Source organism: Cygnus olor, chromosome 8 (genome assembly GCF_009769625.2).
Source record: "Cygnus olor isolate bCygOlo1 chromosome 8, bCygOlo1.pri.v2, whole genome shotgun sequence".
NCBI classification, from domain to species: domain Eukaryota; kingdom Metazoa; phylum Chordata; class Aves; order Anseriformes; family Anatidae; genus Cygnus; species Cygnus olor.
This window is the reverse complement of record NC_049176.1, coordinates 11348289-11374121: the sequence shown is the minus strand read 5'-3', so window position 1 is coordinate 11374121 and position 25833 is coordinate 11348289. Positions and strand designations below refer to the sequence as shown.

Sequence of the window (25833 nt, the reverse complement as noted above, 5' to 3'; positions counted from 1 at the left end):
GCTGTTTGTAGTGTGTGCAAAAAGTCTTATGTTTAAATCTCTGAGAGGATTAATAGTACAACTGTTATGCTTGTGCACCAGTTTCAGATGTTGACTTCAGATTTCTTTGAGCCACACCTGGAAAGAAGGTTTCCTGATTAGGAAAAATTGCTCCAGTTGAAGGCATCAGTGTTTTAGATAGAATAAGTTGGAAGTTCAGACAATCTGGCCAGCAATTTACATGCAGACCCAGACATGAGAGATTAATAGAGCTCTGACAGGTTTGGCTTAATAAATAACATGCTTAATTTTATTTTGTTCTCACTAGAGTATGATGATAAAATTTTACTGAAGGCTGGGAATAACTGTGAAGATTGCAGCGTGCCGTGCTTTGGGAATAAGGCAGTCTCAGTGGCATTGCTACCAAATTCATACTGTAACATAAGCTGCTGTCAGAGAAGCTTCTAACTAAAAAGCCTGAGGAGATGATGCTCAATTCCTTTTACCTTAGTCTATTATAATCCCTATAAAATACAAACTACTTGGATAGCTTTCTCTGTCTCCTGGTCAGCCTTCATGTTCTGCTTAAGTTTATGAGCTCTGTGGTAACGCAAATCCGAGTTCACAGTTGGATATACAGGTCTGTGAAAGATCTGCTGCCTATCTGCTAGTAACTCACGATGTAGCCCCAGACAGAGGATTCAGATCTGGAGTTTCACGAATTTTGTCTGAAATAGATTCAAGTAGTACAAACACAATGATTTGCTGAAAAAGAAATCAAGACTTTTTGGTAGGTTTAGGTACTGTAGAAGCTTCTTTAGAAATAAACCACAACCAAAAATGCTGTTTCTTCAAGTTACATGAAGATTTCTTTAGCAGATATCTATGTTGCAATATGCAAGGTGTCATTTAACTATACAGAGGAGCTGATTGATTCTCCTCATTCTTCGTCTGCTTATAAAGATAAGCAGTTAAAATAAAACGTGATCTTTTATAAGAGAGGTAAACCTTCTTTGACTTTTGTTACTTGCATTTAAGCTCTGAGCACAAGTCCTTCCCAGTTTCTTCATTTCTCATTCAAGTAAAAGTAATTTTCAAATGAAAACACCTTTTCTCAGTTTTTATTGAGACAACTACATATTTTTAGTGACTTTGAGAGGGGTTAAACACATCTGACTATCCAATACTGTGTGACCCAGGAGCTAGGTATAACTAATGTGGGGGTTTTGATACGGAGGAAGCAGAGTCTGTTGCATGCTTACTTCTCCAGCACATTAGTAATGACTGTCAAATAGTGACATTGCCTGCCCTGACGGCGGGGGTGGCTCTAAAACCCAGAGCCAAGTCTGTGTGCTGAACTGACTTAGGTTTCTCTGAAGGCACAGAGCAGGTGCCAGGCTATTTTGCCTGGCTTAATCTCTCCCTGGTTATTCCTGGATGTGTCCTAGAAGGCTCATTACACCAAACCTAGTTCCTGGTAGTAGTCCTTGACTACAGCGTGGTGGGAGGGGGCAGGACAGCAGAAGCAGCCTGTGTTAGGGCAGTGCCCGGTGATGCGAGGAGGTGCGGGTGCCAGTTGGCCGTCCCACCAGCTGGGAATCAAGGGGAGAAGTGGATGGATCAGCCCTTCGCCTGCTTGCTCTGCCTTGGTCTCTGCTACTTCCACCACCAGGGACTGCATCTTTAGTCCTCTTTTCACTTTTAGTGTGGGAAAGAGCAGACAAAATAGCTGTCAATGGTTTTCTGCCAGTGACAAAAAAACACTGTGCTCTTCTCTTCTTTTGCAGCTCAGTCAACTTTGATGGGGCATCTCTTTTCTCAGAAAGCATTTGTAACAGAACCTGTTAGGAGAGTTCTTGTTTGCTGGAAAGTTGCTCGACTATTAGTGGTTACAGCAAATCTTCACTTTCAGTTTCAAATCAAGTTAAAGGAACGTGTAAATGTTTGCTTTTCTTTTTGTGTCCCTTAGTATTGCCTCCTTTATCTTGTGTATTCTGTCTGTGCTATGTGGGGAGAATCTCAGAGGTACACGTAGGCAGAGGTGCTGCTTTGGGTGTATCAGTGTTCCCTAGACCTTTCAAAACCTTTGTAAGCTACAGTAAGAGCCCTCATATCTCCTTATTTAAGTTCAGGTGCTAACAATAGATTGTTCTCACTATTTTTCCACTTGGGTCTTCAGCCAAAACTCTATGCTTGTCTGTTTGCATAGGGCTAGAACAAACACTGCTGTTGCTTTCCCTGTGCTGACCCTCCCACCCCTTTTCTTTTATCCTGAGCTTCAGAAAGTAAAGCTCACATGGTACTGCCAAACCTGTGTGTTTAGTTTTTACACCTGACAAGCCTGCCAACAGGGTGCTGAAAAGCACTTGATCCTTCTGGCCTGTTGACTCGAGGGCTAAAATGTTCTCCGTGCGATTTTGAATTCTCCAACAAAGCAGAGCTGTCCCTATCAAGCTGGCTTAATTGGACGCCTGCTTCTCTGGCGCCCACAACCTAAACCCCAGGGAAGTCAAACTGTAAGAAGAGAATCAAAGCCTGCTCTTATGCGCAGCTGTAGATCTTAACGTTTCCAAACACTGGGCATGAAGTGCTGTGAAAATGGGCCTACCTGCCTTCCTTGTACTGGCATTCTTCCAAGGCAGTGGTTTGTTTCTGGATTTTTCTTATTTCCAATCTCCCAAATGATCTACTCCTTCAATGTAGTTTATTTTGCAGATATTAATGATTTTGAATGGGAATCTACAGAAATCAAAACTTTGTCTAAAGCTCACCAGGCCTCGCCTTACGTTCCCAGCAGGGAGGATGCTGCTGGCCTGGGACGGTCAGGCAGAAAGTCGTGTGGGTTGGTGTTGTGCAGCTGCTCCCGGCTGCCAGTCGTGGGAGTCATGGGTCAAGGTCCACCAGCACTTGTCTCCACCCATCTGTCTCATCTTTAGGATCTTCCCTCACTTCCAGGATCTATCTTCCAGACAGGATCTTCACTGTCTCCTTTTTGGTGCTTCTGTTTTCTCTCCAAGACCTCTCTTTTTCGGTAACACTTCTTTGTGGCACCCTCTTCTTTCCGGGATGCCTCTCTCCTGCTCTTCCTCATCCAAGTGGTCTGTGTGTGGTCACGCAACACGTGATCAGCTCCAAATTGGTGCTTGTTTTATACCTCCTTATTAATGAGAGGATATAGGACACGACACGCTGCTTTTATTTAGTTCAGGGCTTACCAAAATTTACAACCAGCACATACTGATTGTAGGTAGCAAGCTTCTCGAGGGAGAGACCTCAGAAGTCTGGGAGGGGGTGGATGGCTGAAACAAATTTACACCCAATTATCTGTCGCTTGATAGTGTTCACAGTTTAAACTATTTTTTGCCCACCACGCACTTTCAAAATTTGATTGCCAGTACTGTTGCTTCTTCATTACTAGTAAGGAGCGTAATGAAACCATTGCACTCCATCTTTGACAGCTGTAAGGGAAATGGGGGTTGTGCCAAAAAGGATGCTTGCTGCGGTAGCACGGAGATTTGTAAGCATTTAGTGTGACTCTTCCAAAGCTGTTTTCAGGATGAGATCCCTGCCCCTCTCCCCAGGCTCTCTTAGGAGAAGGAGAAAAGAGCTGTCAGACTGAAAACCCGTGTGTAACTGAAGCCTTATGAATGGCTAAAAAACCCTGGAAGCAATGCAGCTTCCCTGGGGTTCCCAGAGCAGCCTGCTCTTGGGCTTCGCGCTGTGTTTGGGTTATTGAGTCATCACTGTGCTGCCGCAGCTGCCACCCTCAAAACAGGCGAGTTGCTGCGCGGCTCAGCTTCAGACGGAAGGGAGGAAGTGTGTATTGGGGCTGTAGCTCTTGGCGCTCTTTGAGATGACAACACTATTACATAGTGATACTGGATTAGCGGATCATTTTAAAGAGTGATGTTTGTCCCCACTCTTTCTTTTTCTGAGAAAGTTTGAGCTTTGTTAGGATGTGTCTGTAATATTAAAATAGTCACTAAAACAAATGTTTAATAAGTTTAATTGGAGGTGTGGGATTTGGAGAGACTCCTGGTACGACTTTATTTGCTGAATGAGATTACCTTACTTCTGTCTGTTACTCAGACACCTATTTGCCAGTGACCAGTGAAATGGGATTTTGCTTGTCAACAGTTTAGGAATAAACAGAAATAAATATTCATTGAGTTATTCTTCTGGCTGTAAGAGCACAAAATTCAATTTGTAATAATGCTCTCAAATCCAATGAAGGATGAAGTATTTTGTGTAAATGAGTTGTAAGACTGCCATACAACACAAGCCAGTGTTTTGTCTTCCTATACAGAAGAACTGGAGAAGTTTGTAAGTTCCTTTAGGTTTTCTAATTCTAATAATCTGAACTGCAGTCAAGTCTTTTCTTTTTTTCCTTCCCCTTTTGAAGCTCTTTGCGTGATTCCTTACCAGTTTAAGCTGCATGAAATCAGCCTCCTGCAAATGGGCAATTAGGGAGTTTTTAATGGAGCTAGTGGTGGTGTTGGTCAAAAATATCCCATTAGCTGAGTTCTCTCAAGTGAAAAACTTATGCAGGAATATGAAATCCTTTGAAATGAGTAGTGTGGTGAAAGGTAGCAAATGTTCCTGCAGTGAAATAGCCTGGTTCAAATAGATCTGTGTCCGTTTCGCTATTCCAAGCGTTTCCTGTAATCTCTTGCAAAGACAGACATGCCGTTGGCAGATACAGGCTGTTATGGACTCTTTCTGGAACTATGCAGAGGATATTATCCTAGAGCGATGGAGTTGTAATGTTTGTTCGTTTTGCCTTTTCCTCTCTACCCTCCCAGGTGCAGGAACTTCACGAGGAAGAAGCACAGTGGGTGAACTACGATGAGGATGAACTGTGTGTAAAGATGCAGTTGGCAGACGGGATCTTCGAGGCCTTAATCAGAGACACTGTTGATGTACTGAACCAGATAAATGAGAAACAGCGGAGATTACTGCTTGTCTGACAGAGCTGAAAATAAACTTGACGCTGCGTAACCACTGAGTCATGGGCCTTTCTGACTCCCAACGTACTCTCCACCCTGCGAGCACTGCTGCTGGACTTCCACACGTGGGTTTTAAAGGCAGTACAGATGTGATTACAGCAACCTGAACTTGCATCCTCTGCCGCTAAAGACCTTGCACCGGATTTGTTGCTTGGAACAAGCTGATCCTCACTAGAGGCTGCATTGTGGAGTGCTCAGACTGTTTGCGTGCCGATGCAGTTATGCCACATAGCTGTGAGCAGCTGTCCGTGGCCTCTGCCTGGGCCTTTGACATGCAGCCTGTGTTCTGAAAGGGTTGGGTTAAGTTGGGATATTGGCTGTTTTGCTGGAATGGCTCTCAGCCATCAGTACTCGAGTTGTCTTTAGAAATGTGAGTAATTTGCAGAAGAAATGGTTTGGTCAGGTTTTAGTCATAACTGAATATTTACCATACTGAACAGTGTTAAAACCTTAACACCTCTTCTCCTGCAGCCCTAACAATGTGCATCAGTTTCTTCTGCTCCGGAGCCCAGTTAATTCCATTTTCTGTGAAGCTGGTTTTCGTCTTTCTTCCCAGGATGTGGTACCAGATATGGTGCCAGTCAGTCCAGGGAAATTAGGTGATGTTGATTTTTGCATTCAAGTAAAGAATTCTTACTGCTTTTCCGATGTTAACATGCTTCAATCCAGAGGTGGAGCAAGATAAAGGCCGCCTCATGCCAAACATGAAAGATGAGCCCGTGGACAACTTTCCTCCTACCGTGTAGCACTTCTTCACTTCCTGGAGCACCAGCTGCTCCTAGATAACGGATACTCAGGATTCTCTCAGGCACGAGACATGCAGGAGTGGAAAATGTTTCCTTGCAAAAATTTGGCCTTCACACCCTCAGCTTTCTCCCTTCTTGTCACCTAATAAATCGGAGAAGCAATTACTTGAACAATTTAGAGAACAGAGTGTATTCACCAAAGAAAGCAGTGCTTGACTGTCTGCATGTTTTGTGCTTGTGGCTTTTTTTAATTTATTTTCAGATAATTTATTAAGTGGGTTATAGGAGAGTGTCCTGTGCAGTTGGTTGTGCTATCTTGTATTTTGAGACAGCCAAACTTGAGAAAGCGTCTGTTCTGGAAACTGCCGGTGTCTGTATTCTTCACACAAAACCTCCAGCTCCTCGAGGCAGATACAGGAAGGATGAGAGGAACCAAACCTCAGTGACTGGGGTGGGAAGCAAGGGTACAGCTAGGAACGGAGCTTCTCTGCACCTGATTCAGAGACAAGGGAGAGTTGAGGGGACCGAGCTGAAAAACGACGTGAAACTTCCCTGCTCCATCTGTTTCCTTCCTTTCCCAGAACTTCTAGGCCATGGGCAGCTGTTACCTGGTTCATTCGGTGCCGGGTTGAACCACAGTGTCCTTCTGCTGAGTTCTCTTTCCTAATCTGTCCCTCCCATTCTGGTGTTTCTCTTGGATGAACACAGACAATCTGGGGTCGAACGTTGATGCCTTAATAGTGGATGTCCCTGTTTGTTAACCTGGGACAAGATGCAGAGGAGAGTCAGGTTCTCCAGACACATTGGAGTGCAGGGAGATGCTTCGAAGCCCTCTTGGAGGTCCCCCAAAGATGCTGCTGCCCACGATAGGCATGGGGGGAGATACCTGCTGCTTCTTTCATCTGCTTGGTTCTTGGGCTTCTTAGTACGCCTCTCTCTGCTACTGCTCCATGAGGGTTTTTCTTTTCCTTTTTTTTTTTTTTGGTTTTGTTTTGGAAAGCTATCATTGGAATATTTGCATTTTGCACAACGACACGTGGCTGGTAATTCTTCAGGGACAGCACTGGGAAGTGTTGGATTTATCAGAGGTCCAAGCAGACTCTCAGATGTAGTATTGCCAGCACCTCACTTGCGAGTTAATGGTGAGCCATATTCATGGAAGCTTAATAAGTGGAAGAAGGAGGAGGAGATAACGCTCTAATAGGAACACCTCCAGCAGGGCATATGCACGTCTGTCCTGCAGTAGCAGCCTTTCTGGCTGGCTGGAAGTCAAATGGTCTTGGCAGAGCAACGTTCAGCCTTTTTCCTTAAGTGATTCATTTGTCCGCCTAAGGTGTCATGATGCTGAACTGTGAAATTCTCGAATGCTTAAAATAGAAGCAAACTAAAGCTGCTGCATTTAACCAGCCTGGTGTCACTGCTTGGGTCACTGCCTCAGATTCCCTTTCCTGGGTGTATCTTTTTCAATAGAGACGATTGTTATTTTTATAGGTAGCAATTACGAAAAGAAGGTAGAAACCCGCAGCGCAGGTTGGAGGCTGGAGTATCAGAGGAGCGCAGTTAGCTTCTGTCCCGTAGATGGTGTGGCCGGCACTGAGAAGGGTGCTGCGCATCACGGAGGCTTTTCAGCTGCCCTGTGGGGCTGGTGGGGCTTTTCTGTACAGCCACCAGCAGGGAGGAGGCTGCACAGTTGGCCTGCCAGAATACCAGGGACCATTGGAGATGATGTGCCTGTTGTCTCGCTGGTTTAGATCAGCAGTAGGTTCGCACCCTCTACAGAAGTTGTTTTTACGGCTGTTCGGGCAGAAGAAAACTGTGTAAGTAATGGCTTTATTCCTTTGCAGACATCACCGTTTATTTTTTGGTAGCAATCCTCGACAGGAGCAACCCTAAAAAGACTTGAATATACGTGAATTACCTTCTCAGTACCTCAAGTGTGTTGAGTTGCTTTGAGTTGAGTGTATGCTCAATAGCTCGAGTGCGTTGAGTTACTTTGGGACTGATGATTACTGCGATGAAGCAATGGTCTGTCTGGGTCGTGTCTGATAACAAGGAGGTCGGGGGGATTCTGGAGTCTTAACAGCAGAGGCCAAGTTCTGTATTTCTCTCTTCTCCCCAACCTTCCCACTAAAAGAACAAGATGATACTACTGGGTCCTGGTTATCTTGGTGCCAACCCCGTTAGAAGTTTCAAGGCTGCGAGATTTTTCTGAGACCTGTGAGCTCTTTGAGGCAGTGGCCAGCGTCACTGTGGAGATGCGATTCCCTTTTCGGAAGGATCTCGGTGCCGGGTGGGAAAGCCCAGGCTCGTGAGGACCAGGAGCGTGAGTACCTCTCGCAGCAGGATGCTTCCTGAGCTGGGCTGCGGCAAATCAGCACTTCTGCCTTTCAGAAGAGGCTCGCTGCTCACGAGGTAGAATTGAGGGATTGGAAAAATCCCGTCTTGTTCACTTTCCTTTCTTGAAAAAGTGGCCTTAGCTTTTTGCAATACTTGAATAAGTGTGTACCTGCAGAAGATCTTCAGTAGCACAGTGATAGAGACCTTTTAAGTGACTATTCTGCACGGAACTGAGCGCAGTTCTGACTTTCATATCCCGTTGCTACCTTAAGACTATTAGGAAAATAAAGTACTTTTCAGCAGAGAAACAGTTGAATCTTACAAGGTATTTAGTGCATCTGAAGTGTTTACAAATCAACTAAAATGGAGAAAAGCAAACTATTGAACTTATTTGTAATTTAAACGTTAAATGCAAAAATATATACAGATGAAAGAGGAATACTGTAATTAACCTGCATTTAATAGTTTTTTTTCCTTGACTTTGCAGAGCCTTTTGATACACATTTGCAAAGCCGCCTTCTGGGAGGCTCCGTCTCCTGATGTACTGTGTTGTGGAGATACTAAAAAGAAACCTGTTTACTGTGTATGTGTAAATAACCTGGTAACTTGGTTTTTGGGCCAGTTTCAGCAAATGTTCACATCCAGAGCAGCTTTGCACAGTAGACAGACCCAAGGATGTGGAGGGGTTTTTGTAATTAAGAACTGTAAAATAACCAGGGGGGTCCCTGTGTACACCAGTGTAAATATCTTTCGTAACTGAAATGTACTTTAAGAGAACAAAATCTGTAAATAAACTGATTTATAAATTAATCTTGTTTCCTGGTGCCTTATAAAATGGAGCTTTATAATTACCCAAATGGCTGCTAATTCTGAAGGTGTCCTGGAGATTTGTCCCTTATACGTTCCCCTCTCTGTCTGATACTGTACTTGTGATGCCAATCACAGTCCACAAAATCCCATTAGTTGCCTTAATTATAATCACACGTTATTAGAATTTCCTTATTGTTAAAGCTAACTGATAAAAACAAAAACAGAAAATAACATTGTGTAATCATTGCAGAAAGGCACTACATGGCCTTGCCAGGAGAAAAATTACTCCTTGCCTTTATGTAAAATAGGTTTTAAAAACTCATGTTTTCCAACATTTGGAAAAAAAAAACAAAAAACTGTGTTGGAATGAAATTCTTCAGAGCCTAAGCCTTGTTTCAGAGCACTCAATTAGGCTCCTAAATTTTCACAGTTCAGTAAAGCTGCAGCCCCCAGCTCTGCTCACTTCCTCAGCGGGGGAGGCGAACACCCCTGCCTGAAAACTTCATTTCTTGGTGAAGCTTTCCTAAATCCTTGTGGTTTCCTTTTTCCTCTGATGGTTTCAAACTGTCTTCTGAACAGGAAAAAAACAAAACCCAAAACTTTTAACATATGAAAGGTAGCAGAGCTTTGCAAGACGAGGTCAGAGCAGTTGCGGTGCCAAACCCCAGGCGTGCAGGCAGGCAGCGATGGGACGGCAGCGGCCGTGAGGTGCAGGGGGAGCAGAATGGGCACAACGCGAGACGGGGAAGACCCAGAGCATTTGTTGAGCCTGTTCAGGACCCGTGGCTGCTGCTGCTCCTGTACCTCTGCTGTGTTTTGGGGCTGTTTCTTAGCATATAGCTGAGCGTTAAACGCTGATTTCTGTCTAGCAAGGATGTTGGAAATGTTCTCTGGGAAAGTGGAGTTTGGAGCAAGAAGAACTTCGGGCTAGTGAGCTTGCACAATAAACTCATGCAGTTCCGTGTGCAGGTGGACCTGTGCCTAATCAGGTGTGCAAACAGTCTACAAGAAAGCAGCGCTGCTCTTCCAGCTTGGGTGAGTTCTATGGGGGGACCCCTGTGAAAAAAACCACTGCAAAAGCATTATTAACGCTGCGCTGAGCAGTTTTTTGCTGTTTCTCCTTAGCAGAAGTACCTCACCATGGAGGAAGGCTTGGTGCACTCCTTTCGGAGGCTGTTTTGCTGCAGTCCCACGGTGTCAGCACTCGGCGGAGAGCATCGCAGCCGCCTGAGCTTGCTCTGAACCAGCCAGAGCGCGGCAGTGGGGCACTTGCTGCCCAGAGGGCTGAGACAAAGCGGTGCTGCAGCCTCTGCGTGCTCATTATCAAACAGCAGGAGAGCATCCGTGGCACTTCCCTCACCCTGCAGCTATTTTGCTCCTTGAGCCTTGTGTTTGCAGACAGGGATCTACTTGCAGCCATCAGCATCCTTCCCTGGAAGTGGCTTGGAGTGCATTTACGCTGGAAAAAACTGAACTGTGCTTCTCCGGCTGGAGACCTGGCTTCCCTTTAAAAAGGGCCTGAGCAGCGGGAAGGCTGCCACGGTGCTCTGGCAAAGTGACACGGCAAAGTGCTGCATCGCTACCACGTCCTTGCCCAGTATGCCCAGTAACCAGCTTGACAAAGACTCTAATTTCCTCATTTGCAAACGTACGTTGCTCCACTCTGGCACGGACTTTCTACTGGGGTGTTTGTGCAACTCTTCCCAGCACCACCGGAGCGCAGCTGCCTTGCGAAGGCTGCGCCCGTGGACCTGGTGCAACTCCCGGGTTGGGCAACGGCAGGCAGCCGCCTTCCCCAGGACACCGCCGGGCGCTGGTGCAGTGCCTCCCCGGGGAGGTGGTGCCATCGCCCTCCTTAAAATGCTGTCGTGCTCGAAATGCTGTCTCTGCTCTGCATTTTGTGTCCTGCATAGCGTAAGGGCTTCCACAGTGCCCCTTGGTCCTCATTAGCACAGCCCTGGGAAGAAAAGGAGCCGGCAGGGAGCTGCTGGATGCTGACAGCTCTCTGCAGGGCATGGGAAGGAGGGGAGGGAGCTGCCTGGCCGTGGCGTGGCAAATAAAATTCCTGGCCCCAGAGTTGCACCTTCCTGCCCCCTCCCTGGTGAGATCCTGGGGAAAGCTGGGGGAAAGGAGGAGAGAGGAGTCACCGCCCTCGGCAGCTCTGTTCGGAAGGAGGACGAGGGTCAGGCAGGAGCAGGGTGTATGGGGAAAGAGGCCTTTTTTTGCCTGATGGACATGGTGTGTGAGGATGGCCTGAGCAGGCCTGGTTGGTTCCTGCTCTGGGGTTTTCCATCGGCCCCTTTGTGGGAGTTGCTGTGGCCCTGGGCCGTGCTCCCTCCCCAGTGCTGGTTCCTGGTGGCTCCTGGTGGCTGGCTGACTTGTCTGCCACCAACCGTGACATCTCGGCTGGCCGTAAATGGGATTTTCTCTCTGAGTTTGCTGGAGATGGAATTAATGGCGGTTCTGGGGGCATCCCAGGTGGTAACATCAGCCAGCTCCTGCACCTTCACCCGGGTGTGCTGGAAGCATCCCCTGCTGCAGTGCTGGGTGGTGGTGGCACGGGGACAGAGATGTGGCCAGAGCCTTTCTAAAGAGGCTTTGTGTTCCTTCATTCCAGCACAACAGAGGCACTGAAGAGGATCCTGCCCTTTGCCTTGCTCAGCTTGAGGAGCCTGGTCTCACCTTGACCCCGCTCATTGCTCTATGGAGGTGATGGAGCCCGTGCAGCTCAGCCAGCCGGAGGTTGGCCATGGTGTGGCCCTTGGCAGGTGAGCCCACGTTGCGCTGCAGGACGGCCATGGCCAGAGGAGCGCCCCATTGTCATCTGTGTGGTATTCTGCATGCGCTGCAATTAAGCCAGCTGCCAAATGATGATGTGGCAAATCTGGGTGGTGTGGTCTCCTCCGATCTGCTCCTGGATGCTGGGCAGATGAGCTGGAGTGGAAAACATCTGCTCTGTGCATCCTGGGTTGTGGCGATGACTTATAAGGAGGGACTTGAGTAGATCTCAAATTCGTTTCCAAACCCTATGTACCAAAGAGGGTACTGGGTCCTACCAGCGCCTTCTGAAAAGAGCAGCGCTGCTGTGTCCTCCCGAGCAGGGATGAATCAGCGGAGGGTGAATAGCAGACAGGGGCTGGAACTGCTGCAGTCCTGCTGCAGACACAAACTACGTGAACACATTCATCACATCCTGAGAATGCACCCCAGATTTTCTTGCGCGTCTGTTGTTATTACAGGCTGGCTGGGCTTGAAAGGTAGAAATCAACAACTGCCGGCTACCAGTGGCAGCCCAGAGGGGCCCTGCTGGTCCTAGGGGCTCTGCTGAGCGAGCACCTCTGCAGGCACTGGCATCGGTCGGGGTTCGTGGCCACCCGTGTGTCATGGGGAATCAGCTGCCAGCTCCTCTGAATGGCCTCTTGAATGCCAGGGCTGGGTGATGGCGTTGGCACCTGTCATGGTTGTGCCATGAGTCTTGCATTGGTTGCGTGTTTTTCTTGGAGTCAGTTCCTGGAATCCCAATTACGCAGGAACGTGTTCCTTAATTTTCAAGGAAGAAAGTCCATTTTGGGATCTCCCCGTCCCCAAAACTTCAAAACAAAGGGGAAGTGAGAAGTTCCTGGGTTGTCTTACCCTGACGGTTTCAGCCATTGGTTTTCTGCAGCCAGATTCATGCAGACATTATAAATCTTTCCCCATTTTCCAAAGCACGTTCAGTAATCCTTTCTGGCAGTTCAAGAGCTGAATACGTAAAAACCCAAGTAGTCTTTCCTTGTCTCCTCTCTAACCCAGCACAGAGATGATCAGAGCAGCTCTTTGTGTCTGTGAAAACGATCCATTTTGGGTGCATGAAACGAGTTCTGCAGGGCTCGAACAATTTCACTGAGGTCTTAGTGGCCTTTGAGGATCTTAGCCCACATCTCATTGACTTCAAGGCAGTTCCTGTTGGCTGGGAAGGGAGATCTGAGAGCTGATGAGCTTAATGAACATGGTACCTGTGCAGCTTGGGAGCATCTACAGCGATCCTTAGCCTCGTTACGTGGGAGTGAAGCACGTCTCTTCCCCAGGTTAAGGATGCTGAGCTGGGTGCTGAAGCCATTTTGCCAAGCTCTGCTAATGGAAATCAAGCATGTTCCCAGCCACAGCATGAGAGCCTAAAGCTGGGCTCTGGGGCTGGCTGGGGGCTCCAAAGGGCAAGAGAAGGACCAGTGGCAGGTAGCACTTGGAGGGCATTCCCACAGCCTCTCTGGCCTTCTACCACTTCTTTATTTTATTTTTAAAATTCATTTTAGTTAATCTCAAATCCATCTTCAACAACAACAAAAAAACAGCTCTGCTTTGCCTTCAGGGGCGATCTGCAATGAAAATCCAGCTCTTCCCGGCTTGACGCAGAGATGAAAAGCTTGATCCTAAGAAAATAAATTAAAAAAAAAAAGAAAAAAAGAGGCCATGGGGGCAAGCCTGTGCCGCAGGGACGCGCCAGCCTGGCGGCAGGGTGGTCGGCAGCACCCACGCCATGGCTCCCCGGAAGCAGGAGCATCCCCACCCTGGGGCGGATGAGCAAGGGCCTGGCTCACCCCAAAAGGAGCCGGAGCCCCGGGCTGCGGGCTCTCCCCTCGCTGCCTTGGGGCGCGTGGGAGCTGCTTTTGCAGCTAAAAAAGGATTCGAGGAATTTGGGCTGCCTTGGGAGGGAGGGGCGAGCTGCATGAGGAGGATGCTGGCAATTAGGCTGGTGCTGAGCCTCTCCTCTGGCGTGATAACCCCATCACGCTGATGAGCCCTTAAAACAAGGACTTTAGCCCAGGGTAAAATAACGGTGATTACATCCCTTAGCACTGAGGCTGTTGGGAACAGCTGCCCTGGACAGAAACTGGGCGGCTGCCGGCAGGATTTTTGTTTTTTAATCTCCTGCTGGCTGACAGCAAGCCGTGGCATCATCCCTGCACCAGCCAGAGGCTGCTGCTCACATCAGCCATGCAGGGGCCCCCTCCCTGTGCTGTAATAATCCCGTTGGGATTTAATCACAGCTGCCTGGGCTGTGTTGTACCACCCTCGGCCCCTGTTCGCATCAGCTTGGACCCATGAAGGGTGCGTGGGGGCACCCCTGCTGCCCTCACATCCATGGTCTCCATCCCCATCACCTCCCCCTTGCACCCCTGCGGCCGTGCCCCGCTCCGAGGCCCCTGTGCTCCCCTGCCAGGGTAAGGCTTGGCTCTCGCAGGCTTGTTTTTCTAGCATGGCAAGTCCTCCTAAAATACCTAGGTGGGGCCCGTCACGGCTAATGGCCTTTCTGGGGCTGGAGCCAGAACCCAGCTCTGGGGAGCGATGGGCACCCTGCATCACGGGGCCCCTTGTCACCGCGGGGCGGGGAAGGCAGGAAGACCTTCCTTTTGGAGACAGCAGCTTTTAGGGTGGCTTTTGAGTTTTTTTGGGGGGAGGCCACGTCCAGCTCTGCCCCGGGGTGCTGTACAACGGGCACCTTCCGGCTGGTGAGGCGGGTGCGTGCGTGAGCACCTGCACGGCCGGGCGGGTGGGGGAGCCTGCAGCCCCACCTGGGGCTGGAAGGCTGGGAATCCCTGCTTTTTTGGGGGCGGAGGAGCTGGATTTGGGGCTTTTGTGGTGCATAATGCAGGCAGGTATCGCTCCTCAATGGCAGCCACCAGCCCCGTGCACCCCTGGGTGTCCCTGCCACGTGTGGGGACAGCGATGGGTGGGGGGGACACCCCTGCAGATGCCACCCAGCCGGCGTGGCCCTGGCTTACGTCAGGGTGTCCGAGCTGGGTGCTGCCGTCACGCAGGCGGCTTCCCTCGAGGAATTTCCATAATGGCAGCGCCGCAGGTTTTGGGGCTGAATCAGCTACCTTTCGTCTTGTGTCGTTTTATCAGAATTTTATACGGTGCGTCCGCAGGTGCTGGTGGCCTTCTGGGGAGGGTCTCCTGGGACACCCCCCTGCCTCCCCCGGCCAGTGCACGGGATGGGGGCTGCCTGGTGATGGGGTGGGGGTCCTGGGCATAGGGACACGCTGGGTGCCTCTGCCATCCCCACAAGGAGGGGCCTTTGGGGTAGTGGGGGGCTGTGTAGGGGCGCAAGGTGGTGCAGGTCAGGACCCCCCCAGGCTGTGCACCCCCCCCAAAATGTCGGGGTGCAGCTGAGCCCCCCGAGCTGGGATCTGTGTGTGGTGTGTGGGGGGGGGGGAGTCCTGCCAGAAGCCCCCAAACTCCCCCACAGGCGGGAGCAGCTCCCGTCAGGGGGCGCTGTAATGGCGGAGGGGTGTGTGTGGGGGGGGGCTGAGCCCCGCCCCCCCGGTCCCGCCCGCCGGGGGCGGCCCCAAAGCCGGGCGGCCCCAAAAACCGGGCGGCCCTACAGGCGGGCGGCCCTACAGCCGGGCGGCGGCGGCGGGGGGCGGCCGGGCGGGCGATGTGGCGGCGGCGGGCGCGGAGCGGCGGTGGCGGCGGCGGCCCGCGGGGCCGGTGGTGGCCCGCGGCGCTGGTGCTGGCCATGGCGCTGCCCGCGGCGCGGCCCCGCGGGCTGTACGCGCCCAGCGACCCGCTGGAGCTGCTGGGGGCCGACACGGCGGAGCGGCGCATCCTGGGCTCCCCCAGCGCCTGGGCCGTCGAGTTCTTCGCCTCCTGGTGCGGGCACTGCGTCCACTTCGCCCCCACATGGCGGGCCCTGGCCGAGGACATCCGCGGTGAGTGCCCGCGGTCGCCCCCATAAATCCCCCCCCCCGCGCCCCCTCGCCGGCACCCGGCGGGGCTGCTCAGCGCCCTTCGTGTCAGGCCTGGCTCGGCACCGGCCCTGGACCTGCTTCGGCCTGGAGAGGCCTGGCCCCAGCACCCCCCGGGTCGAGGGGTGACGGGCGAGCCCCCGGGGGGCACCGGGCCGGGCGCTGCGCCCCTGTTTTGTCATCCCCAATTTGACCTTGGCACCTGCCGAGGGGACCCGCCGGGGTTCGCCCTGCCTCCCGCCGCACCCCTCGTTTCTCCCTGTTACCGCACTAACTGACAGCGCGCACACCGCCCGCTGAGCCGGGCCCGGCGTCCCTCCCAGGGCAGGGGGCGAAGGATGGGGGCGATAGGGTGCGCGCCCCATCCTCTGTGGGGGAACACCAGGGATCCCGGCCCCTCTCCGGCACGGGGACCCTCGCCCCGTCTCACACCACTGGGAGACGCGTAGTGGACTGAAGCCAGGCTGGATTTTGGCACCCCAAGGACGCAGCCGTACCACGGGTGCTCACCCTGCGATGGGATCTGACGGGGTCGGAAGCTGTCCCCCGTGTGCCGCTGGCAAGCGGGAAGGAGCCTGCGTGCCGCCGTCCCCCCAGGTGGATTTTTGCAGGAACGGGCTCGACGGGCAGGACGCCGGCTCCGGGGCGCTGCGTGCCGATGAGTGGAGGAGCGTGTCTCGCCCCCGGCTGCCCCTGTGGCCGCGACGGCCCTTCCTGTCCCGACGTGGCACCGTCACTCTCACGGCAGGGTGGCCTCAGCCTGTTGTGTTTATTAACTGAAAAGGAGCCATTTCGGAGATTTTGGTCTCCATTTTGCTGGTTGGAACCGGTAGATCCTGCTGGTCGAAGTGCCTGTGGACCTTCCCCGGGGACACCGCTGGACAGAAGGGTCACGAATGTCATCTCCTTCCCCTGCCCGTCTCTCACACTGGAGCATTGCCGGCGTGGTTTTGGGCCCGTTCCCCCTTGCTTTCCATCCATCCCATCTTTCTGGGGCGAGACGAGCCGGAGCCCGGCTCACCCGCTGTGCCCAGCCGCGGTTCAGCCGTCCCTCCCCAGTCCCGGCGGCATCCCGGGGCCCCGCGCCCCATCCCGCCGAACCAGACGGGCGGGCGGCCGCGGGCAGAGCCGCCTGCGCCCGGCCGGGGCAGGGCGTGCAGGGCTGGCGCCGCCTCGCCTGGCTCTGCCGTCGCTTTTGCCACCCAAAAAAGTAGGGCATGAAACGCCGGCCGGGCGAGTGCGCCCGGTGCTTAGTGCTCAAGGTGCTGTGGGGCCGTAACCAGCCCCCGAGCCAAACGTTTGGGGCCACGGGCAGCGTCCCCGCTTTGATGGGGACTGTCCCTGGGTGCTGCTGGTATTGAGGGATCCCAGCTGATGGTCGGCTCTGAGTTCTGGTAGAAAAGGCGTGGGCAGGGCTCTAGCAGTACTGAAAATACGCATCATGGGGCGGGTGTTTCTTTTTCTGAGGATTTTTCCAAGCAAGCATTTATTGGAACAAATCCCCCGAGCTTTGGGAGGCAAGAAAAGAGGCCAAGGTGCTTAAGCTGTCCTCGCCGTACGCCGGGGCTGCGGGAGGAGGTGGAGGTGGGAGATGGAGACGGGAGGGATGCGTGGGGCGTCTGCAGCCCTGCTGCAGGCAGCGTTGGCGGCAGAAGGATTAGCTCTGCCTTGGCCCCGTGCCTGGCTCTGCGCAAGCTCTCCGTGGCCACCATCACCACCAGGAGGGACAGGGAGAGGTTTTCCCACCGCTGAGGATTGGCACAAAGCGACAGAGCTGGCAGCTCATGCTCCCCAAAAGCAGAATGTCCTCGAGGATGGCGACGCGTGGGGATGTGCACAGGAGCTGCCCGAATTGTGGGGATGCTCCACAGGGCCATGGCCGTGCTGACCCTGTCCTCTGTCCCCGCAGAGTGGAGGCCGGCGGTGATGCTCGCGGCCATCGACTGTGCCGACGAGGCCAACCAGCAAGTGTGCGCCAGTTTTGGGATCACCGGCTTCCCCACGCTGAAGGTAAGGTGAGGGGGATGCATGGTGGGGAGAGGCCCCTTTGCCGCTTGCCAGTGCCCGGTTTTCACTGTGCTTTTCCTTGTGGCCGTCCCTCTCTTGCTCAATGGGGCTGGCAGCACTACTGCACCAAAATATTCCCTTTGGGACTTTGCAGGCTGCTTCGCCCCAGGGCCGAGCAGGTGCCCGGGATGGGAACCTCTGCTGGCAGCGGCTGGCAGAGCACCATCCCTCCTCCTGGGCCCCTGCCCGGCCGCTGAGCTGTGTAAATACGCAGGCTCTCAGCACTTCCCACTGTAAACAAAGCCCCGTCCAACACCTGCAGGGCAGGCAGAGCTCCCCAGGCACTCTCCAGCCAGCAGGATGCCCACCGGGCAAGCAGGGCGAGCTGCCATCTCCTTGAGAAGGAGAGGAAGGGAGAAGGGAAGATAAGTTTTTAACTGTTTGTTGCGCTCAGAGGTGGGTGCAAGGGCGGTCCCGTCCTCCATCACTTAATTAAAGCAGGGTTAATTGCAGCTCGGTGAGCTGGAACCAGTCAAACACCCTGTGTGTGCGTGCAGCCCGTGGGGCCGGCCGGGCTTCGGTGGGACTTTGCTGCAAAAAACAGACTTTTTGGAGCAGAGAAAACCCTCCCGGCTTCCTCCTCCTCTGGGAAAGCGAGCGGTGCTGGGGCTGTGGGGCCCAGCAGGCTGATGAACCTAGCACAGGGTCAAGATCTGGGGTGCGGGAGCTGTGCCCCGCCCTGCCATGGGGTCTCGCTGGGCAGGGGGTGTTGCTGCTGTGGTTCCGCATCCCCTGGTCCCCACCTCCCTGTCGGAGCCCAGCACCTTCTGCAAACAGCTCCCAGCCCCGCCTGCAAAGCAAACACCTGCGTGGCACAATCCGGTTTCACTGCTCCGGCTGCCTGCCGCAGCTGCCTTGGGAGGCGGGAGAGGGCGCAACCCGGGCAGGGCAGGGGTAAAAACCCCTCCTCGTCCCTTAGTGGAAGCTCGGGAGCAGCACACAGCGGTTTGTGGGACCGGGACGGTCCCGGCTGCACCCCTGGGTCCCCTGGAGGTGTGCGCCGTGCCGCCTGGCAGTGCTCAGCATCCCTCCCCTCGGGGCGGGCGAGGCGCATCCGGAGCCAGGCAGCATCCGTCCCGGTGACGCCCCACGCGCAGGGATGCCCGGCGAGGCGGGGACACCTCGTGTTTATCTGTGTTGTGTTCCTTCCAGTTCTTCAGAGCTTTCACCAAGAAGGCAGAGGATGGGATAAGGATTGCTAGTGAGTATTTGGAGGTGTGGGGGCCTTTTAGCCGTGTTTTTTTTTTTGGGGGGTGCGGGGAGTCAGGTCCCTGGTTGGGCCCTCAGGGAAGCCCCAGGGGGCCCTCAGCTCAGCCCCATGTCGTGTCCCCCCACAGACCCCGCTGCCACCGTCGCGGACCTGCGACATGCCATCATCACCAACCTGGAGCAGAGCCTGGCCGCCTGGCCGCCCGCGTGCCCTCCGCTGGAGCCCGCAAGGTAGGGGAGGCAGGAAAAGGGGTTTTCCAGGGAAATCCTGAGCCAGAAGCAGTCAGCCAGCTTATTTTTTTATTATTATTATTATTTTATTTTTAATTCAGCCTTGCTGAAAAGAGAGCAAGGTGGCGCCTGTGGAGGGAGCATGCAGCTTTCTGGCCGGGGTCATGCTGCAGCTCTCCATGTCCTAGCCAAAAAAGAAAAAAGAAAAGAAAAGAAAAAACAACCCTGGTTCAAATTCATTGCTGTTTTGTTTTATTGTTTGTTTTTTTTTCCCCATGGGTGAGTGTGCATCTCCCTCCTGCCCTGCCCACGCTTTGTTTTCTGCCTCCTTAGTTGACCCTGTGGGCTTTCAGAGCCCGTGAACAGGAGTAGAAAACAGGGCTGGAAACCTCAGCAGGGAGGAACCGGGGCTGGAACCACATCAGAGTCCCATCCCCGATCCCTGCGGACGGGGACCCGTAGACATGGGGGGGCGAAGCACCCCGGTGGTGCTGGCGGGGCCACCTGCAGGGTCCCCCCGCCGCCACCACGCTCCTCTCTTGCAGCGCGGAGGAGGTTCACAGCTTCTTCCAGAGGAACACCGAGCAGTACCTGGCGCTGATCTTCGAGAAGAGCGACTCCTTTGTGGGCAGAGAGGTGGGTGCGGCTGGCTTTGTCCCCGGCGCCTGAACAACTCCTGGACCCCTTTGGTGGTGGCGGTCCACGCGGCGTTGCCTTCTCCTCCTGGCACGCGTGTGGCCAGGGAGGGATGGGGATGCTCAGCACCTCCAAAAAAAAAATCCCTGCTGCCCTCCGCCTGACGCCGGGGCCGCTTGCAGGTGGCGCTGGACCTGCTGCAGTACGAGAACGTGGCGGTGAGGAGGGTGCTGAGCAGCGAGGAGGAGCTGGTGCAGAGGTTCGGCGTCACCACCTTCCCCTCCGGCTACCTGCTGCTCCGCAACGGCTCCTTCTCCCGCCTGCCCGTGTGAGTCGGGGGTGCGGGGCGGGCGCTGGGGTGCTTCCCCAGTGCTCCCAGCAGCTGTTTTGGGGTGGGAGAGGGTGGGTTCACGGCTCCTCCCTCCCCGCAGGCACCTGGAGGCGCGTTCCTTCTACACCTACTACCTGCAGACGCTCTCCGGCGTCACGCGTGGCTCCTACCGGCTGAACGTCACCGCCAGCGCTCCCAACGAGACCCGCGCGGTGCAGCCGAGGCAGGCTGACCGGTCAGAGCCCCGCTCAGGCATTTTGGGATGGCAAAGAGGGGGGCGGGAGGAGGTGACGTGTCTGTGGGCGGACAAGGGGCTGGGACCGTGGCCTTTTGACCCCCAAAAATCAGACTCCGGGGGCGCAAAGCAGAGCGCCGACGGGCATCGCGTTGTGCCCCCAGCTCCAAGGTGTACATGGCCGACCTGGAGTCCGCGCTGCACTACTCGCTGCGGGTGGAAGCCGCCCGGGCGGCCACGCTGTCAGGAGCCCAGCTGGCCGCCTTGAAGTGCTACGTGGCCACGCTGGCCAAGGTGAGGAGCCGGGAGGGGAGCCGCCCGCATTCGATTCGGGGCGAAATGCAAACACACGGGGGTGGCGGAGTTGGGACACCAGCCCTGCGTCCCCATCGGGACGCTGCTCTGAAGCCGTGCCCTGCGGTTTGTGCCAGCCCCTGGTCGGTCAAAGCGGTGCTGGGGGCTTTATTTTCCTGCCCCGGCCCACACCTCCGTGTGCGGGTGCTGGCGTGGTTTTGTTCAGGAGGCAGAGGTGTGGCTTGGGGTGGAAGTCCTGGTGGTGCTGGGTGGCTTCGGGTGAGAAGGGAGGGGTGGATGTCCGCGGGCTGAGCAGGCTGGGTGCCTGCAGAAGAGGTGCAGTCACCTGCAGCGGGTGGCAGTGGGTTTGCAGCTCCCGTTGTCTAACCTGGGCGCTCAGCTCTCGGGGTTCTGCTCTGTGTCGGCTCCTTTGATAGCCTGGCAAAGGCGCTGCTGCTCTGCACGGTGCCGTGGAAGAGCCTGATTTCAGGTCTCCTTTCTGGGGCTTGGTGAGATTCAAGCGCAGAGGGGCTCTGAGCCAGCAGATGCGGTGCCACCAAGCACTGCGTTTGGATCAGGATTTCACCAGCAGATTTGAGCGAGCCCCTTCCCAGTCCGGGCTCTTTGAAACCCCCTGGCACTGGGCAGATCCTGCTGTGCGTTTCCATCCCCGCCGTGTGCTGGGGCTTTCCCCGGGGATGCCGAGCCTGTTCTGTGCTGCCGTTTCCACGCTCATCCACGGGACGGAGCAGCGGCACCAGCATTGCTGCCAGCCCGGCTGAGCCTTAACTGTTGCATTCCCACGAGGAGTTGGAGGCAAGCAGCTGGGGCAATCATGACGGGGAAGGGAATGACAGCTGGGAAGCCATGCATCGTGTGGTCAAAACCTCACGTGGAAGGAAGGAACAGCGCTTTGCAGCAGCAGTGTCAGATGGCAGATGAATTCCTTGCAAATTCAGAGCTTATGGTGTCGTTGGAGAGAACAGGGAGAACAGATTGGTCTGGGCAAAAAGGGAGCAAAATGCTCATTCCTTTCACTTCCCGGCTGCTTTTCCTCTATCTGCTGTTGTCTCTCTGGTGGCTGTGGGTGAGCCTGTCCCTCTGTCTGTCCATCCTCCTGCCAGCAGCACGCACTCACGGGCTCCCCATCTCCCCGCCATGCCCGCGGTTTGCGAGCGCTGCCGCTAATCGGATTTCGCTGCCTCCCTGTCGGAGCAGCTTTCTGCCCTGCTCAGACGGCCGGGCGCTGGGGCTGTGCTGCTTTCCTCACCCGTTTTCCCTCCGTTTCATCGCAGTACTTCCCCGGGCGCCCCTGTGTGCAGAGCTACCTGCACACCCTGGACGGCTGGCTGAGGAACTGGACGGAGCCCGAGCTGCCCCGCAGCGCCCTGAAGGAGGCGGTGAAGAACAACAAGGACGTAAGGCACCCCCCCCTCCCCTTTGCCCACCCTCCCCGTATCAGTCTCTATCCCCGTCACGCCGTGTGCCTCTGTCCTGCAGGCCTCCCCCCCGGCCGTGCTCCCCACCAACATCACCTGGGTGGGCTGCAGGGGCAGCGAGCCCCATTTCCGCGGCTACCCCTGCGGGCTCTGGACCGTCTTCCACCTGCTGACCGTCCAGGCTGCCCAGGGCGGCCCCGATGAAGGTAACAGCGTCCCTCCGCGGGCAGGGGGACAGGGGATGCTCTGTCCCGGGGGGAAATGGTGAGCGGTGGAGGCTCTGCGGGGTCCCCAGTCGCTCTCTGTCCCCACCCCCCAGAATTGCCGCTGGAGGTGCTGGGCACCATGCGCTGCTACGTCAGGTACTTCTTCGGCTGCCAGGAGTGCGCCCAGCACTTCGAGGCCATGGCGGCCCTGTCCATGGATGAGGTGAAGGGCCGGGACGAGGCCGTCCTCTGGCTCTGGTCCCACCACAACAAGGTCAACGCGCGCCTGGCAGGTAAGGGGGCCGAGGTGGGGAAGAGGATGGGTGGCACAGCGATACCTGCAGGTGTGGGGACCAAGCTGGGGTGGTTTCCCAAGGGGAAGGGATCCGGGACATAGGAGCATCCCTTGTCATGGTGGAGTTGGCCAGCAGCTTCGTTAGGATGGGGTCTCATGGTGGTAGGGACATCCCGTGCCACCCCTGGCACGGGGGCCGGTAGCTGGTTGCATGGAGCCTCCCAAAGCTGCCCCCTGGAGCACCCATCCTCCTGAGATGTCCCCGTCCCCACCTGCTCGTTGCTCCGTGGTGTTGATACCAGCACGTCGGGGGGGCTGCAGAGGACCCCTCTCACCCGCTGCCCCTCCAGGTGGTGACACGGAGGACCCCCAGTTCCCCAAGTTGCAGTGGCCCCCGCCGGACATGTGTCCCCAGTGCCACAAGGAGGAGCGGGGCGTGCACGCCTGGGACGAGGCGGCCGTGCTGAGCTTCCTCAAGGCCTTCTTCTCCCCGGGCAACATCGACCTGGACTATGCCGTCCCCGTCCCCCGGGCTGGGGAGGAGGCGATGGTGGGCGCCAGGCTGGGCACCGCGAGCCCCCGGGAGAAGGAGGAGGAAGAGGAGAAGGAAGAGGAAGAGAAGGAGGCGGAGAAACCCGACGGGGAGGGCGAGAGGGGGCGGCTGGGCTCCCCCGAGCTGCGTCGCCCCAGCATCGTGCGCAGGAACCCGCGGCTGCGGGAGGCGGGCGAGGACATCGTGGACCTGGACTCCTTCAGCGAGCAGCACTTCAAGAGCAAGGCGCTGCGGGCGGCCGGCCGGCGCCGGCGGCTCAGCAAGCGGGACACCATCCCTCTGCACCAGGACGCCGGCTGGGAGCGCCTGCGGGCTCCGGAGACCCGGGAGGAAGAGGAGGAGGAGGAGGGAGGAGGTTTGCGGAGGAGCCCCTGGCTGCGGGTGCTCGGCTTGGGCTTCTCCCGCTTGGACGTCAGCCTCTGCATCGCGCTCTACTTCCTCTCCTCCATGTGCCTCCTGGGCATGTACACGTTTTTCCGTCTCCGCACCCGCGCCCGCAAGGGTCGCCCCGGCTTCCCCGTGGCCTGAGAGCGAGCAGGGGGACGGGGCGTCCCCTGGGATTTGAGGGACACCCCCCCGCCGGTGCCTCGCCCCGGGGAGAGGTTTTGCTGCCTCTCCCAGGGCAGCGGGTGAAGGGTGATTTTTGGGGGGCGGGGGGTGGGAAGGGAGGTGTGGCAGCGTCCCTCCCCGTGCTGCGGGGTGCAGGGGGGATGCTGACGGTGGTTCGGGTCCCGGCCCCGTGCTGGGGGCAGCCCCGTGGGGTCACACCATTGCTGGGGCCGGGAGCGTTGGGTTTTGGGGCCACCCCCCACCCCCAGGCGCTGCGGGGCAGGGGGGGCACTCGTGCGTCTCACCTGCGTCTTGTGTCCACCCCACACACACCGCTGCTCGCTCTCTGCTTGTCTTAGTGGAATAAATTATTTTTGCCGACGGCGGCCCCGCTGTCTCAGCTCATCCCTAAATTTTCCTCTGCTTTTTGCCTCCTTGTTGCATGGGGCAGCTGTTTATCCGCCCCCCCCCCGGCTCCTGGTTTGTCCCCAAGGAGGGGGGGGGGACAGGCGGGCAGCCCGTGCAGCGGGGCGCACGTGGGGAAACGAGCTGGAAATGAACCAGCAGCGGTGCTGAGCTGCGGCTCGGCACGGCCGGGTGGAGGGCAGGGGTGCAGGAGCATCCCCGGGGAGGGGGACCTGGCCCCCTTTCCCTCTGCCCTTTTATCCTTGTTAGGAATCATTAAGGAAAATGGTTGTTTTCTGGGGCCGGGGCCATCTGCTGCGCTGGCGCTGCCCAAATCCCCCCTGTAACAGATTCATTGGGATTACGCTGCCCTCCCTAATCCAGGCCCTGCCCCCCGCCCGGGGGATTTAAAAGGATTAGAGCCCAGCTGATAATAAACTTTATTAAGGGGTGGGGGACGTCAATCCGATTTGCAACCTTTTTCTTGCTGTCTTCACTTCGCCCAGGTGGGAGGAGAGGGCCGGCAGGATGGGGAGCCCTGGTTCCCGCAGCCCCATTCTCCTGCCCTTGAAATAAATCGCCTGTCGCTGCTGCCTCCTTCTCCTTGATTTCCCTGGGGGGGCTCATCCCCAGCATCAATACCCCAACCCCCCCCGCCCCGGCCCAGCCTCGCCACCAGCTGCTCCTCTGCCCACCCCCGACCCCAAAACATGTGGTTGGCAAAATGGGATGGGGAGGGGGGGGTGCAGGGGATGGGTGTTTTGGGGGGGGGGGGGGGTGCTGGGGAGGTGGGTGCTGGGGGAGGGGGGGTGGGAAGCTGCCCGGATTAGCATCCCCGGCAGGCGCTGCGGGGAGATTTGTGGGGCCGGGGAGCTAAAGCTGCCACGCGTGCAGGGAAAAAAAAAAATAACAGAGAGTCCCGTAAATAGACTTTCCGTAATCCTGTTTGGTGCGGGCCCGATCCCCCTGGGGGGGGCGGCACGTGGAGGGGGACGGCACCGGGGACCCCCCCCCCCCGCAGCACCGGGCACCAAACCAGGTACCGGCGGGGGAGCATCGCCTTGTGCCCCGCTCACGGGTGGGCTGGGACGTCTTGGGGACGGGGGGGGTACCCCAGAGGGACCCCCCCATGGGGGTCGCCCCTTCCCAGGCCCCCCCCCCCCCCCCAGCATCCCCTTGGCGGGAGGGGGCCCGGCCCGGCAGCTAATTACCTAAGTGGCCGCAGGCTGCGGGAGCCAGGCGCTATTCCCTAATAGAATTTGCCCTCAAGTGCAATTTAATTTTCTGCCAGGCCAGCCTGCCCCCCCCCCCCCCCCCCCCCAGTCTCGCCGCCTCCCGCCGCTCCCTTTCTCCCCTCGGCCCTTTTTCCTTTTTCCCTCCTCGGTGTGGGTGAGAGCGTTGTGCCGGCACCCCCCCCCCCCCCCCCGCCGCCCCTGCTCGGGCCATAAAACCACCGGGGGGGGGGGGGGGGGGACACAGAGGGGGTGCTCAATGTCCGATAATTCCCAATTAAAATTACCGGCTCCCTGTCCGTCAGTCCCTGCTTTCTCCAGCCGCTGGTAAGTGCCCGAGTTCCTCCGCGCCTGTAATTTCTCCGGGTGACGGGGTGGGGGGGAATAATTTGGGGTGGGGGGGGGGGTGGCCAAGAATTGCGGGGGGGGCCGTGCTGTGCGTGGTTTGGTCACGCAGGGGGACGCCGGGAAGCTGGCTGAGACCTGGCGAGCTCGGTGCACGGGTGGCACAAATGGCTCCACCGGGGCAGGATGCGGCCCAGGGT

The 25833-nt window shown here is 56.0% G+C and overlaps 2 protein-coding genes across 14 annotated transcripts in view; both read left to right on the top strand.

Moving 5' to 3' along the window:
- Nucleotides 1-8878, top strand: part of CEP350 (centrosomal protein 350) — a 74589-nt gene extending 65711 nt beyond the window's left edge. For all 13 annotated transcript variants that reach the window (XM_040566029.1, XM_040566030.1, XM_040566035.1 and 10 more), the window contains one exon: nt 4782-8878. In XM_040566029.1, the coding sequence (XP_040421963.1) occupies nt 4782-4946 (165 nt within the window). In that variant the 3' untranslated portion in view covers nt 4947-8878. The remainder of the gene's footprint in view (nt 1-4781) is intronic.
- Nucleotides 8879-15296: 6418 nt separating this feature from the next.
- QSOX1 (quiescin sulfhydryl oxidase 1) lies at nt 15297-24032 on the top strand. The gene is made up of 12 exons (XM_040565771.1): nt 15297-15570; nt 17516-17616; nt 18826-18874; nt 19011-19113; nt 19659-19749; nt 19932-20077; nt 20181-20315; nt 20480-20609; nt 21905-22027; nt 22110-22254; nt 22368-22547; nt 22900-24032. Exons 1-12 carry the CDS (start codon nt 15297-15299, stop codon nt 23628-23630), a joined length of 2208 nt encoding a protein of 735 aa, XP_040421705.1. The 3' UTR covers nt 23631-24032.
- Nucleotides 24033-25833: the final 1801 nt, after the last annotated feature.